At 38.0% G+C, this 15105-nt stretch overlaps 1 protein-coding gene across 3 annotated transcripts; it reads right to left on the reverse strand.

Annotated features, from left to right (window-relative positions):
* Positions 1-3990: 3990 nt before the first annotated feature.
* On the reverse strand, positions 3991-14726 carry Rnf6 (ring finger protein 6). Of its 3 annotated transcripts, none has more exons than XM_042685499.1 (5): positions 14434-14726; positions 13637-13719; positions 11300-11510; positions 9742-9837; positions 3991-6770 (listed from the first exon to the last, which is right to left on the reverse strand). In XM_042685499.1, exons 3-5 carry the CDS (start codon positions 11490-11492, stop codon positions 5011-5013), a joined length of 2049 nt encoding a protein of 682 aa, XP_042541433.1. In that variant the 5' UTR covers positions 11493-11510; positions 13637-13719; positions 14434-14726; the 3' UTR covers positions 3991-5010. The 3 variants fall into 3 exon arrangements, with proteins under 3 accessions (XP_042541433.1, XP_042541435.1, XP_042541434.1); XM_042685501.1 differs by lacking the exon at positions 14434-14726 and adding an exon at positions 14181-14229; XM_042685500.1 differs by lacking the exon at positions 14434-14726 and adding an exon at positions 14007-14157.
* Positions 14727-15105: the final 379 nt, after the last annotated feature.

Raw genomic sequence — 15105 nt, forward strand, 5'->3', positions numbered from 1 at the left:
GGAAAGTCCATGAGACTCCCTTCTCCAATGAACTACCCAAAAGCTACAAGTAAAATAAGGTTCAAATGGCAAAACACTATTCTCCAGCAAAAAAAGCTCAAGGATAGTGCTCAGGCCCTGAGTTCAAGCCCCAGGACTGGCATGAATAAGGATGATGATTATAATACAAGACCCAAACGTAACTTTGAGAAGCTACTGTTTTAAGGACATTGTATTGTCAAAAAAAAGTTTTGTTACAGTCTAGTCAACAACATGGCAACTACTAAAGCAAACACTATGATCAAACTCTTCACTAGCATCCCCTCAAAACTCTGTGCACCACTGCTAACACTAGCACCATAAGTCCTCCCTCGAAGCCAACTAGATAGTCTGGCCAATTTACGTCTAAATAAATGGGTCAACTGAGAATACTTCTGAGATGTTATTGCTCATCCTGCTAGGCTTTCTCAACAATGGATGGTATATAATTGTAACCCCTCTGTACAGTATGTTCACAAATAAAATAAAAAACAATGGATGATATATATTCAGGACCAATATTGAATGTATGGTACTTCATTTCCTCTTTTGGTTGGGTATATTCGTTCCACTTCACTTGATTTGGAAGACAGAAGCTTCTTTTATTATTTATGTCATAAACTTTGGAATGGAGAAGAGTGGATTAATTAATTCAAAGTAATGGTTAAATCTAAACTAAGGATGAAGGAATGGATAGCAACCACAGAAGCCAGAATCACAGAAGCTCAACTGTGCCACTTTGTAAGACCGAAGCTATATGCCCTTTTAGATTCTCAGTGGGAAAGTGTGAATATTAGAAATTGTACAGTTTGGTTAGATAGGGATTAAGTAGAAACACATTAAGAATCAAATATATGAGGAGCAGTTTATATTTACTAAGCAGCCTATAGCTTCTATCTACAAACAATACCAGTTCCTTCTTTTTTTTTTTTTTTTGGTCAGTCATGGAGCTTGAAATCTGGGCCTGAGTGCTGTCCTTCAGCTCTTCAGCTCAATGCTAGTGCTCTATCATTGAGCCACAGGGCCACTTCTGGTTTTCTTGTGATTTCTTGGAAATAAGAGTCTCACAGTCTTTCCTTCCTGGGGGTGGCTTTGAACTACGATCCTCAGGTCTCAGCCTCCTGAGTAGCTACAGTTCCATTTTTTTATGATGATGACAAAAAAAGAGATATAGGGGCTACCTCAGTGTTTAGAGATTCAAATACTCAAAACTTTCTAAAAGTAATTATGTACCCCTAATATCACACACTCAATGAAAGGGACTCTCAAGCTGTCTCTAGATACTAAGTAAACAATGCCTACTGACACCCATCATCATGTCCTTGAAACACAATGTTCTTCTTAATTTTAGACAATCTGGTCTTCTACAAAATTATCTAACACAAAAAGGCAATTCTCTTATTTCCAATATTACCTAAAATTGAGGGAAGCAACTATTGCAAAGGAAATACCTGTTTCTATAAGTTTTCTCCTCCTCTGGCCAAATATTATTCAAATGGAGAGATAAAAGAAGATTAAAAACTCATTGGATGTTCTTGTCCAGAAATAGTTTGCCTGAAAATATACATCTCAGTTTAAGCCTGGTCTTGATACAGTATCTTCAGATGCCCCATTCTATTCTTGGTTCATTTCATAAGACAGAATCAGTAGAAGCCCTTCTCTCTTCTCTATTCATGAAACAGAATTATTTGCATGTAGAAATTGAGTTAATTCTGAAGACAGAACCAAGTTAAATTAGGGAAAGTTTTTTTAAGAGGTCTCACTATATGGCCCAGGCTGGCCTTGAACTTAGAATCTTCCTTCCTCAATCTCCTGAGTGCTAGAATTACAGGTGTGTACCAATATGTCTGACTTTTAAAAAGTTATCTTTTGGAATAAATTAGGCTGAAAATTTCCCAAGTATTCACCAGAAAGCACAAGCTTCAGAGGTGCTGTGATGCAGTCTCTAAATTCATGTCAATTACTATGTTAAGTAACAATAATACTTAAACATCTTATGACATCAAGCAGAGCAGCAAACTGGGTTTTTTGTTTCTTTTATTTTCCATTTCTTTTCTTTACTTGTTCTACTATTTTTCCCAATTGATTGGGCCAAGGGAAAGAAGAACTTCCGGAGGAACATTTCATATGATATATAATACTGCTACATCTATGTATAAAGATAGTAGAAATATATCACCAAATCTGTTAAATAATAGTTGGGGTAAATAGAGCAATAAAGAAAATTATCTAATTAAAATATATGTGTGAGTGAGATCTCAGTGAAACCCTTTGGTTAATACACTCCAGAAAAGAAAGAAGGAAGAAAAGAAGGAAGAAGGAAGAAGGAAGGAGGAAGAAGAGGCAGAAGAGGCAGAGGAGGCAGAGGAGACAGAGGAAAAGGAAGAAGAAGAAGAGGAGGAGGAAGAGGTGGAGGAGGAGGAGGAGGAAGAAGACGAAAAACAGGCTGTTAGGAGGTGGAGTACCAGTGGGGTGGGGGAGGTGAATGGAGAGGGTAAATGAAGATTAATATGGTCCAAATACTTTATATGCAGGTATGAAAATAAAACCACCAGTTGAAAAAGTTTCATGAAGGGAAGTAGTTGAGGCTGATGAGGTACATTGTATCAAACTGCTACAATGAAAGCCTCCCCATAACTAATGTATGGTATTAAAATGTTTAAAGAAAGAAGTGTTGGATTTAAGTCTCATTACACAAGAGACAAATGGTTAACACTGAGATACCTTGTAACTGGGATGTGTCAACAAATCCTCCTCCACTAGGTGGTTCTCTTCTCCTCCCTAAGTATTTTGCTCTCCCTCAGAAAACTAGAGACCAAATAATGTCATAAGGAAAAAAATAAAAGTACACCTTTATTTTTTTTCCTTCTAGTTTTGTTACTAGCATCCTAAAACTAGTAAGGACAATAATAAAACTGAATCAGTTATTTTACTACAATAGTTCCTTTATGTGTTTCTTTACTTTTCAATTTCTCTCCATTCCATGGTATTCTGTATGCTCTATTAGCCCAAATCTTCCTTAAATATGAAAAATCTAAATATTTGCCACTAAAATAATCATAATTTTTCTTTTACCTCAACGTTTGTAAGGTAAAATAAAAGTTCCTCAGTTTGCTAAGTGAAGTCTTTGAATCGGGCCTTAAAAATTAATCTTCTCAGTGTATGCCTCTTAATAACCTATATAAATTAACTCCAAAGTCTTAACTTCCACAAAAATCTTTCACTCCCTAACACTAAATGTACTCCCTAACACTAATTGGAAAGAAAAACTAAATGTGGAGATAGTTCTAAATCTCTCAGTCTGGCCCTGTGGTATTTTCAAGATTTTTCTCAAGCAATACCCTCTCTCCCTCTCCCTCACTCTCTCTCCCCTCTCTGTCTCTCTCTCTCTCTCTCTCACACACACACACAAAACTGTCATATTTTCACTAGCAAACAGGAAAGTAAAAATAATTTTTAATTTCTAAAAGCAAATAATGACTTCTCCATGAAGACAGGGCTTTTATTCATCACCCAAGGAGTCCTCAATATCTGCAGTATTATTTGCTACCTATTAAACAAATATTTTTAATAAAAGAGTATCTTTATTCTAAATAAAAATATTGCTGCTATATTGGTAATACATTATATGGATAATGAAAACCAAGCACAAACATTTTTTGAAATGTTCCATGGTTCCTTCATTTCACTAAATTTTAAGTTTCTTTTGAAATTTAAATGGATAAGGCTTCATGATGCTAAGTTCAAAAGTCATTAGTGATAATTTATCAAGTTCCTATTTTTCCAGATATAACATACAATCTTTGGCCCAGATGGTATAACTTTTCCATAGTCTTAAACATTAAGGCTCATGAAGACCCTTCTTATGAATTTCTTTGTGTTTCACAGGTCTTCAGGAACAAAATTGACTGTTATATTTTGACGGTAAATAAGGCAAAGTGAAGCAAAAGGAAAAAACAAATCACAATAAAATCTTTGTTATAATATTTATTGTTAGAAATGGATCTTTAATGCATACTTTGTGTTTATATAAATTCTACATTCTCTTAAAGCTTTGTCTTTTGTTTTCTTTGGAGTTTTTTTTTCTTTTGGCCTCCAAGTGAACTTAATACATTATCTATGTATTTGGTTCTTTATAGACTTTTTTTAGGTTGAAAAATTCATTTTGAGACACCATGCATATTATATATCTTACTTAATCCAAAGAATTGCTTGCACTTCCAAAAAGTCACAATAAGGCTGAACTTATAACCTTTATGTCCTAAATTTTCCATGTTCCATTTCTGAATAAAGAAATACTTATTCAGTATTATGTATGCTTGCTACCTAAAAACTCAGATTGTCAGAGACGCTTCAGTAAATTATCTCTAGCTTAAGATTATATCTTATTCTACTTTCTCTCAGAAATGACCTTGTCAACATTAAATGCTGTGCCATATGCAGTATTTTCCCAAAAGCTTAAATAAGAATCAAACTTGTACTTTCTAGACTGTATATTTAACCTTAAAATTATATATCTATATATACACATATAGTATGCTGCATGTTAAATTATCACTTCAAGTAACTTGAATATATTTAGCAAACATTCAGCGAAACATTCGTTCAGACTTAGACACCACTAAGCCTATGAAACTTGAAAATTCAAGTAAAGTCTGCAGAAATATTAAGAAAAAGAAGATTGATTTTTGAACTTACAGAATTGTGCAGATACAAAAGTGCTTAGCATGACAAAATTACCAAAATAAAAACATTTTGAAAGTTATTTGGTTCTAGCAATATTAACTACTATGTACTTTTGGATAATCGAACATTTGCATTTTAAATTTTATAGAAATGTTCTCTTTTTAACAAGTTAAAAAGGCACACAAAATATAGATCAAACTATAATGTTATTTTTCATCCTAGTTAACTCATCACAGATAACTCAACAAAAGAATGCTTGAATACTCAGCTGTACTAAAATACAGTATTTGAATAGAGCACATCACTTCATCCATTGTTTGCTACCCCTGATCCTAGAACAGGCTGCCGACAGACTGGACAAGTACAATTCTCTGAGAGCCATCGGTCAATACAGTGGATATGAAATTCATGCATACAAGGTAATTGCCTGAGTTTGTTTCCAGTTACATAGTCACTAATACAAACACTACAGATTTTACCTAATTCACTATCAATACCATTGTGCTCATAGTTCCGAGTTGAAAGATTGTCAATCTGCTCTTTGGTTAAACCACGTATTGGTTCATCATCACCCTCATTTAGTAAAAAGAAGTGAGCAAGGCGAAGAATAGGTAAGGTTCCAGTCTCAACTAAATTGTTTGAATTTTCCAACTGCCTGCTACCTCTGTTGTCACTGTTTCGAGCCAGTGGTTGGGTGGTCTCATTTTCACCTGACATTTCAGTGCTGCCTACTTGGCCTCGCCTATCTCGTGAGGAACCTACACTACGCTGGCTGCTGTCATGACCTGAACCTAAGTTGTTACTCAGTTCTGAGTGCATATCTGGCAAATACTGACCATTTCTCTGAATCTCTGACTCAGACTCAGCCTCCATTAGAGAACTTAGTTCTCCAAACCCAGTCATGATCTGCCTTAAAATTGACCGAAGAGCCACTGAGGATGGCTCAACAAGCTCATTCTCAGAAACCCTCCGAAGGGGCACTGTTATAGTGCTAACATAGGTTCGAATGCCTGACCGTTCCAAACGAGAAATAGTTCGGCGAAAACCTCCACTATTGCTTTCAACAGTGACTGTATTTTCTGCTAGCCCTACTCTAGATCGGGTTCTATTTGCAATACTATCCCGATCTCTATTTTCTCCAGGACGAATCCTTCTCACTTGAAGATCCAGTGTGATTGTTGGATGTCGTCGTATAGCAGCTAATGATCTGCTAGATTCTTCTCCTTCTTCTACTGTTATTCTTGACACAAGTCTTGAATTGGAGAATGGGGCATGTGTAGTACCTTGGCGTCCCCTATCCTGTTCTAAAAAAACCTGAGTTATACGTCTCCTCCTAATAGACCTTCTAATGGTTTGTTGCAAAGGTCTGCTTTCCCTTTGGGAATTGTAATCAACAGTGCCACTCTGCCTATGAATTGGTGAACGGCTTCGACTACTGAAAGTAGACCGTAATCTTATTGGCTCTAATCTTTGGTTTGTATTCCTCACTGTAACATTACTTCTAGCCCCATTTTCCCAAACATGTGCTGCTCCAAATCGCTGCCCCTCCCTCTGCCTGAGTTCACTACCTGATTGGTTTGTGTGAGTACTAAAATTAGTGCTAGGAGAACTAGTTCTAGGAATGTTAACTGCTCCCCCGATGCCATTTCTTGACCTTCCCAGTGTTGAGGATGATCCTTCAACCAAATTCTGCCCTCTTGAACCAAGCCTAGTCCTTGGACGATTAGGACGACTACCACTGGAATTCATTGAGGTTTGGCTTCTTGTTCGCCTAGCCACAGGACTAGTTGATCTTTGTTGCCTATTTCTAGTATGATCTCTGCTAATATCTGACAACGGAATGTCCATGTAATCTTCTCTAGGAACTTCAAATCCTCTATTCTCATGATTTATGTGGATTTCCAAACTAAACCGAAACTCTCCGCTATTTGGGTTTGCTCGACTCACAGCTCTCCAAGTTTGGTTCCCATTTTGTCCACTTCGTGTAGCATTTCCTGTGCGACGAAAGGTGTTCAACCATTCCATCAAAGAATCTTCATTTGAACTTTCACTCAGAATTTCTGAATCTGAAAGGCAAATTAAATCAACTGTAGGTCTATTTCTAAAATCTATCCTTAGATCTTTATTGAACACTTGTAAAACGACAACAACAGAATTTGTATTAAATAATGACTGTGTTTTTAATAAACAAAAAAAAGGTTAAAAGGGCTCAGGGGGATGTGTTTATAATCCTAGCTACCCAAGAGACAAAGCTTGGGAAAATTGCTGTTAGAGGGTAGCCTGGGCAAAGGTTAACAAGACCCTCTCCCTGCCCTCCCATCTTAATCAACAAGCCAGGCATGGTAATTTCCTTCTTGTGGTCCCATCTACTGGGAAGTTCAGGTAAGAAGACTGAGGTCTGAGACTGACCCCAGGACACTATTTAAAACAAAAAAACACTAAAGCAAAAAGGCTAGAGGCCTCAAGCGGAAGAACCCCTATCTAGCAAGCCCAAGGCTACAAATTCAAACCCCAGTAATACAAAAGTGACCAAAAATTGAACTTTCTAAATATATATACATATATAGTATAAACATATGGAATTATAAAACTTTAGATAGTATTTATGCAAAATTGTGGAGAAATCTACTTTCTTGCTTTATATCTGCTTGTTATTAACAAAATATTAAGACAAGTGAGAAATATATCCAATACCAAAATTTTACAATTGTAATTATTTCCCTCACATACTACAATAAAATACAATGGCAAAATTCATATCTGGAATCATTCCTTAGCAATTTTATCTTATATCTCAGGGCCTGCCAAAAACTGTTCATCTAAAGAAACCTAGCTTTATAGATAAAATATTAGAACCATATTAGCTGCCTTTATGTGAACTCAAGAGTTCTAGATGGCTTTATCCTTGTCTTTAAATAAGGGGTAACAATAGTAGCAATTTCATAGGGGCATTGTGAATATAAAATAAGACACTGAATATAAAATGATTAACACCTGACACATAGGTAGGAAGCATTCAATAAATATTCTCAACTTATTTTTTACATTCATTTTGAATGTGAACTTCATTGCTAAATCTCCAGCCTCAAGGTGGGCACCAATGGCTCACACTTGTAATCCTAGCTATCCAGAAGGCTGAGATTTGAGGGTTGAAAGCCACGTTGGGCAGACAAATTCAAAAGACTCATCTCCAATTAAGCAAAAGCTAGAAGTAGAGGTGAGGTTCAAATGGTAGAGCTCCAACCTTGAGCAAATAAAGCTAAGTAAGAGCAAAGGTCCTGAGTTCAAGCCCTAGTACTAGTGTATATACACACATACACACACACACACACACACACTCATAATTCCCAGCTTCTACAACAGTTGCAAGACTAGACTCACAATATTATGAAATAAACCACTTTATTAATCAATGTGTCCCAGATAAATTTTTCATTATGATAGAGCTACTATGCCAAGCTTAAATATTTCATTTGCAACCAGTGAGTTTAAAGTATAAAACTTAATGAAAAATATTTTGAGACAGACTTTGACTTTAAAAATGTGTTCTAATCAGAAGTACATATCAGATAAAATATTTTTTATTTCATTAAGATATTCCAATCTAGCTTTAAACATTTTTTTGTTTTTCTTCATAAATGTTGAAACTTGTTTTTCTTTTAATGTTGACGTTAAAGCTACTAATTCCTGCTGGTGCCAATAAAATAGTGACCTTAGCTAGATTCTAAAGAAAATAAGCTACTTGATGAGTACATTCTACAGTTAAACCTACTTAAAAGACCAACATGAGAGCTTTATAAATACAACTTGCATATCTGAACACAAATTAAAAATGGGTTAATATCTAATTTTCATTTTAGTTTGGAAAAATATGAGTTAAAGGCCAGTAAACATCATTCTTAATGCTACTCCATTAATTGATTAATTAGAATGTAGCGATGACAGTAAATATAGGCAAGTTAGCTCAATTCCCTCCTACTCTTCTTCTATTATAGATTACAAGCATGGCAAATGGACATGAAGACAACCTGGTCTAGGTACCAACAAATACCTAGCTGTGGATGTAACTAAGTATGATCATACAAATGATACTCTGGAACAGAAGTATCCCATAAACTGCTCTGCAATAGGGAAAATGTTCTATTTTTGTGCAGTCCAGTTACAGGTAATGTTAAGAAACTGAATGTAACTGGTATGACTGAGAAACTTCCTTATAAATTAATTAAAAAGTCACATTTGGCTAGTAGCTTCTTCACCAGATGGCTCAATTACAGACTCACTCTGCTAGTTAGGTAGATCCTAGGATTTGAGAAGCAAATTTGTCTGTCTTCCCTGAGCTGTTAGCATAGGAAAAAAACATTCTATTTTACTGAGCTATTGCATTTTGAAAATGTTCTGAATTCACTATAATTAGTATGATCATTTTGACATAATAGGTGAAATTACAAATAAATATATCTGGGATGGAAATAGAACTGATAAAAGGAACACTAAAATTAGGTTTTATTTCTAGCTTTATTGACTTCTATTACATTTTCTTATTTTAATTTTTGCAGAGCTGAGGACTAAACTTAGGGTCAGTGCTCTTCCACTGAGCTAAATTCCCATATTCCCAACCTTAATTCAAATTTTTTATAAAACTTTTTATATTATAGCTATATATTTAGTAAAACATCAAAAAGTCTTTAAAAGAAATAAAAACAGGTGTCCTGATTCAGTCTTTCTGTTTTGTTCTATATACAAATTTTTAGAAAGTAAGCCTAGTTAGAACACTGTAGAAAAGTAGTGTATACATTCTAAGATTAAATAGAACTGCTTATAATAGCTTAATTCTATACTATTTTATGTAATTCAAGCTTCTTGAAGGCAATTGGTGTATATGACGTTTTTTATTCATGTTTTTGTCCTATGCTGCCTATGACACATAAATATTACCTGAAAGCATCAAAACTAAATATACTACACAAAATACAGTATTTTCTTTACTTATCATTGTTCCAATCAAGCTTATTCTTTATGGAAAGGACTCCATAGTACCTCTATTATTTGTCCCATTTCTCAAGTCAGGCTGAGATGCTAGTTGTTCCTTCACTGTATCTAGCCGTTGTTGTAGTTCTTCTGATGTTATTTCTCCTGAAACAATGAAAGGTAGCTCATTTAACAATTTTAAATTACCAAGTTTTATGAGAACTCATGAAGACTAAAACTAATTTTTAGCAAACTATAGAAAACAATGTTATTATTTTCTTATGTTGTGCAAAGTGAACAATTAAAATATGTAACTGACACACATACATCAATTTGGTTGTGTCTCATATGCAATTGTATTAAAATTAAAATATGATTTGAGTAATTGGTAAAACACTGTTACCTCTTACATATAGGACCTATAAACAATAATTATGTGCATTTTTGTCAGGCTTAAAAAGAAATTAGGCTGTATATAATGACTTACACTTGGAATTCCAGATACTTGGGAAACAGAAACCAGGAGGGGTTCATGGTTCAAGGCCAGCCAAGGCAAAAAGTTAGCAAGACCTTCCCACACTCCACAAAAATTAGCCAACTGTGCAAGGTGGCACATGGATGTGTGCATATGTAAGAGGGTCTTGCTAAGACAGCCCAGGGCAAAAATGTTAAAACAAAAGGGCTGGTATATAGTTCAGGTGATAGAACAACTGCCTAGCAAGAATAGAGCTTGTGTTTAAAAAAATGTTTAAAGAGAATAAATAAATAAATAATAAATTAACAAGGGAAGCTGGGCCCCACTGGCTTCTGCCTGTAACCCTAACTACTCAGGAAGCTGAGATTTGAGAATCATGGTTTGAAGGAAGCTAGCCTGGGGAGGAAAGTCTGTAAAATTGTCTCCAATTAACCGTTGAAAAGCTGGAAGTGGAGCTTAAATAAATTTCTAAGAATATTACAGAGCACATTGAACTTTGGGGGCTATTACTTTACAGGTTAATGATTAACACCTCAAATGAGTTAGACTTGAGTTTAAAATATTTTACAAATAATATTTTGTTTAACTTTAGAGAACTGGAGCATTCAGGGTATAACTCAGTAAAAAAAAAAACAAACACTTGCTTGGGGGGGTGGGGAAAGGATGGGATGGGAAGGGGAAACAAAGGAGGAGGCTACAATGCTCAATAAGAAATGTACTCATTATCTTGCCCATGTAATTGTAACCCCTCTGTACAGTATTTTCACAATAAAAAATAAATTAAAAAAAACAAAAACCACTTGCCTAGCATTTCCTAGGTTCAATCCATAACAATGTAAAGCTGAAAGAAGAAGGGGTGAGGAGAGTGGTAGGAGAGAGGCTTGAATATATGTTCAAATACTTAACACTTACACATTAATGTCTTAGTTTGAAATTTGTTAGTTCACATAAACAGTATTCTCCTCATAAAATAGAGAAGTGAGCTAGTGACTTTTCAACTGTTATTTTGTAAAGTTTTTAAATTCACAAAAACAGTACCTATTTTGAGAGAGGAAAGTGGGGGGATGGGTAGTGGGGGAAGGTTGTCCTTACTTGAAATGCCTCTTTCCGATGATGAAAAAAAAGACAGACTGTCTTTCATGCATATCTTACCAGGGGTGCCTAAAAGATTATGGTCTCTCATTAGCCGATAATCTTCATCATTCAGTTCATTAATAAACTGATAATAGGCTTCTTCTCTGTGGAGACGCTCTTGCTGCCATCTTCTCTCATTTTCACGATGATTTTGGTCTTGAGATGAAGTTTCTTCACCACCACCATCAGATCTAGGTCTAGACTGATTCATACTGAGGCTCTGGGATTCCTATTCAAATAAATATCCACACATATACACACATATATGTAAATATGTATATAAGCCAAGGTATTATCATGGACTGCATATGACTTTGCATTTTAAAATTAGTATTTTAAAAATTGTGTGCCTTACTCAAATACTTCATTTGTCAAATCTTGCAGTGGGAGAACTTAAGATAATTTTTAAAAAATACCTTATAAAGGACAGAAAACAAATGGGCCTACTACTTTGCCTTGTGCCTAAAATCATTATTTAGCCAGGCAGAATTCAGCACAAAGGCTTCATATCTGAACCAAAGTGATTATTTCGCCCTCCTTCTTTGATACTCTGGTGAAACTTGTCTAAAAGTCATCACTCAAGTTTCAAATATTTGGGTACTTCATTTTAACACAGCAATCTTAGGCTTGAGTTATTCATGTTCTTAATAAGAAAGGGCCACTTCAGGGATAGGGGTGAGGTATAATTTATATTTATTTCCAGAAATGAAATGCTTCCAAAGTAAAGGTAATAAAGGTAGTATCATCACCACAATCTCACTGCACCTTCTTGAACAAAAAATAATTTACCTATTCTATCTTCTGAACAGACTCAGAGTTGATCTCTCCTTAAATCTCAACAGGAATGTTATGAAATCCTACAGGAAACAACAGGACACCTGCAGCTCTTAAGTTTGTGGGAGTACATCAAAACACTGTGCTTCTCCATATTGTGCTCTTCCCTCAGACTGGAATGGTTAGGTCCAGGGATTTGACTGCCAGTGAAACTTACTGACTTTGCCTAAGCAGATGCTATTTTTGGATTACATTTGAATGTCATTTCCCAAGAAGCTTATTTTCAATTTTTTTGACTGCTTTATTTTGTCAGTCCTGTGGTTTGAACTCAGATTTTCAAATTATAAAGAAAGAGAGAGAGAACCATTTGTCTCATAAGTATTTTAGATTTTTTTTCGGGGAGGGGGAGGAGGTAGGTCATGTCTTGAACTCTGGGCCTGGGTGCCATCCCAGAGCTCTTCAGCTCAAGCACTCTACCACTTGTGCCACAGCACTACTTCCTGTTTTCTAGTGGTTAATTGAAGATAAAAGAGTCTCAGGGACTCTCCTGCCCAGGGTTGGCTTTGAACCATGATCCTCAGATCTCAGCCTCCTGAATGAATAGCTAGGATTACAGGCATGAGCCACCGGCACCAGGCATATTTTAGATTTTTTTTGGGGGGGGTGTCCGGTCGTGGGGCCTGAACTCTGGACCTGGGCGCTGTCCCTCAGCTCTTCAGCTCAAGGATAGCGCTCTACCACTTGAGCCACAGCACCACTTCCGGCTTTTTTCTTTTTGCTTATGTGGTGCTGAGGAATCGAACCCAGGGCTTCATGCATGCAAGGCAAGCGCTCTACCATTGAGTCACCTTCCCAGCCCATATTTTAGAATTTTTTTAAGCACATCAATCTAATAAGTTACTAATATAGGAGTTTATCACACTTACATGAAGGCATTCTTTTAAAATCCAGATGCCCAGATCTCATTCCCAATCCATGGTCAAAATTTCCCAGGGTAGGGTTCAGGTCTCTCATTAATAGCTAATGGATGTATTCTGCTGAGGAAATAAACTATTCTTTGACAATCTTTTGGTGCGCTCACTAAGAGATATGTGTAACAATACAACACCTGAAAGAATGCAGTCTGGAGCACAAATGGCTAGGCTGCCAGGGAAGCAAATGTTGCAACTCTACCTCTGAAAATATGCCAGGTGTTTAATGCAAGCTGCTTTACAGAGAAGTTAGCCTAGGAGTCTAAACTACTGTAGGAGTAGGCAACTATCCAATTTCCGTGTATCTTAAATTACAAATTCAAGGTGTTTTTACTGTGGTTATTACACTGTCACTCTGAGTGAAAGATCGAGTAGCACTGTCCACTAAAATGCAAGTTAACATTATTTTAAACGCAAGATTTCCCATTTCTAGAACTGTCAGGCCCATAAATCAACAAGAGCATTATTTGGCGGTTATAAGATACTAAACAACTTACAAAATTGAAAACTGATATAAAAATCAGGACAGCCTAATACTAGAAAACCTGAAACTTGCTCCTCTGAGATATTATTTTTGTACAATTATCCACAATTAAATCCATGTGAATACCTTATTTTCCTTTCAACATGTCTTTAACATATGAAATCGTATCCATCCTTCAGTTGTTTGTGCCTTTTTTGAGAGCTGCCCATCTGAAGCAATAAAAAGAGAGCTGAATTATTCATGAAGTTGCTTCTTTGAAGGCCAGAGACTCCCAACTCTAATGCAAAGCCAACGAATATTCTCCAGTGGATTTTGTCATATGCTCACCTAGAAAATGTAAAAGAGTCCCCACACAATCCGGTCATGGAAATCACCCCCGCCCTCTCCAAGACCTTCTTTTCTCTTCTCGCACGACAAATTTAGGCCTTGCCTCTACACCGTCACTGCTCCTGGGATCAGGCCTCCTCTCTCAACGGCCTTCCTTCCTACCACATACCCATTCGGATGCTGCCAGGGTTAGGTTGATTCCACTTCGAAAACCCTTACTTTCTTGCCACCTCCGCCCTCCGTCCCGCTACTGGTTCTTTCCCTGGCCGTTGCGAAGGAAGCTCGCGCCTAAAGGACCGTCCCCACTACAACCAACAAACCAGGCTCCCGGGCCCCAACCAACCTCTCCCCCAACCGGGTCTCAAGTAACGCTTCCCAGAGCGACCTAGATTCCCACCGGGAAGCAGGTGACAGACGGTGCTTCCAAGCCAATCCCCAGCTACGGAAACTCATTTAGAGAGAAGTTAACCAATCAGAGAAAAGGTGGGTGGTTTTCCCCCCCAAGGGCGGCCTGCTTTCAGAGGCGTATCCAGGAAGTGGTGGTGGTTAGGACCCCGAGCGACCGGCACTCCCCTCCGCCCCCACCCCCGGCCCACCTCCACTGGAACCGTCCGACACGCCTCCGGCCCGGAAAAATACGAGGAGGCCGTGGGCGGTTGTCCTCTCCGCCCGCCGGAGGCTGTGGTGGGGCGGCCGGACAGGGTGTCCGCCGCGCCTTGAGGGGCCCGTGGTGTCCTTGAAGCGGGCCCTGCTGCAGTGTGGGGTCGCCGAGGGCGAGGGGAAGCTAGGCAGAAGAACGGCAGGTCCCGGACCGTAAGCTCCCTCCACCAGGCCGCGCGGAGGGAGGCCGCTGGGCTGCGGGGTCTGAAGCGCCAGGGTGGTGCGTCTGGAAACTGCCTCCGGCGGGAGCGGACGCCTGCGTTCCGCCCCCCGCCACGCCGCGGTCACGGGGCCCTCCTTTTCAAGTCCAGACCTCCGGGCCACTGATCGCGGGGCGGGCGGGGGCGGGGGCGGGGGGGGGGGGCAGCGCGCCATCTCAGAGACGCTGTGCTTTTTCCATGCTTGCAGAGTGCCAGCACCTGCACCTGTTTTGTGTCTTGGTGCGGTACAACAGTCGGTTCCTGTCTCTTAACTGTCCAGGTGTAGTGTGTTAATCAGCCTGGCCTTTTCGGCTAGCCAAGAGTTGGAAAGTCCAATAAATGGCTTCTAAGTGCTTTTTCTTTTCTTTGGCACGACCACAGTTCCAACTGAGATCACCCAGCGTGCTA

The sequence above is a fragment of the Dipodomys spectabilis genome, unplaced genomic scaffold, assembly GCF_019054845.1.
Source record: "Dipodomys spectabilis isolate Male_0828 unplaced genomic scaffold, ASM1905484v1 ptg000095l, whole genome shotgun sequence".
NCBI lineage: Eukaryota > Metazoa > Chordata > Mammalia > Rodentia > Heteromyidae > Dipodomys > Dipodomys spectabilis.

What these genes read in the sequence shown, in the direction of transcription:
- Rnf6 (XM_042685499.1), bottom strand. Translation starts at nt 11,492, where the DNA reads ATGAATCAGTCTAGACCTAGATCTGATGGTGGTGGTGAAGAAACTTCA. An exon ending in TAATCTTTTAGGCACCCCTG is followed by an intron (nt 9,838 to 11,299) that starts GTAAGATATGCA and finishes TCATTGTTTCAG; the next exon opens with GAGAAATAACATCAGAAGAA. An exon ending in AAATGGGACAAATAATAGAG is followed by an intron (nt 6,771 to 9,741) that starts GTACTATGGAGT and finishes TTTGCCTTTCAG; the next exon opens with ATTCAGAAATTCTGAGTGAA.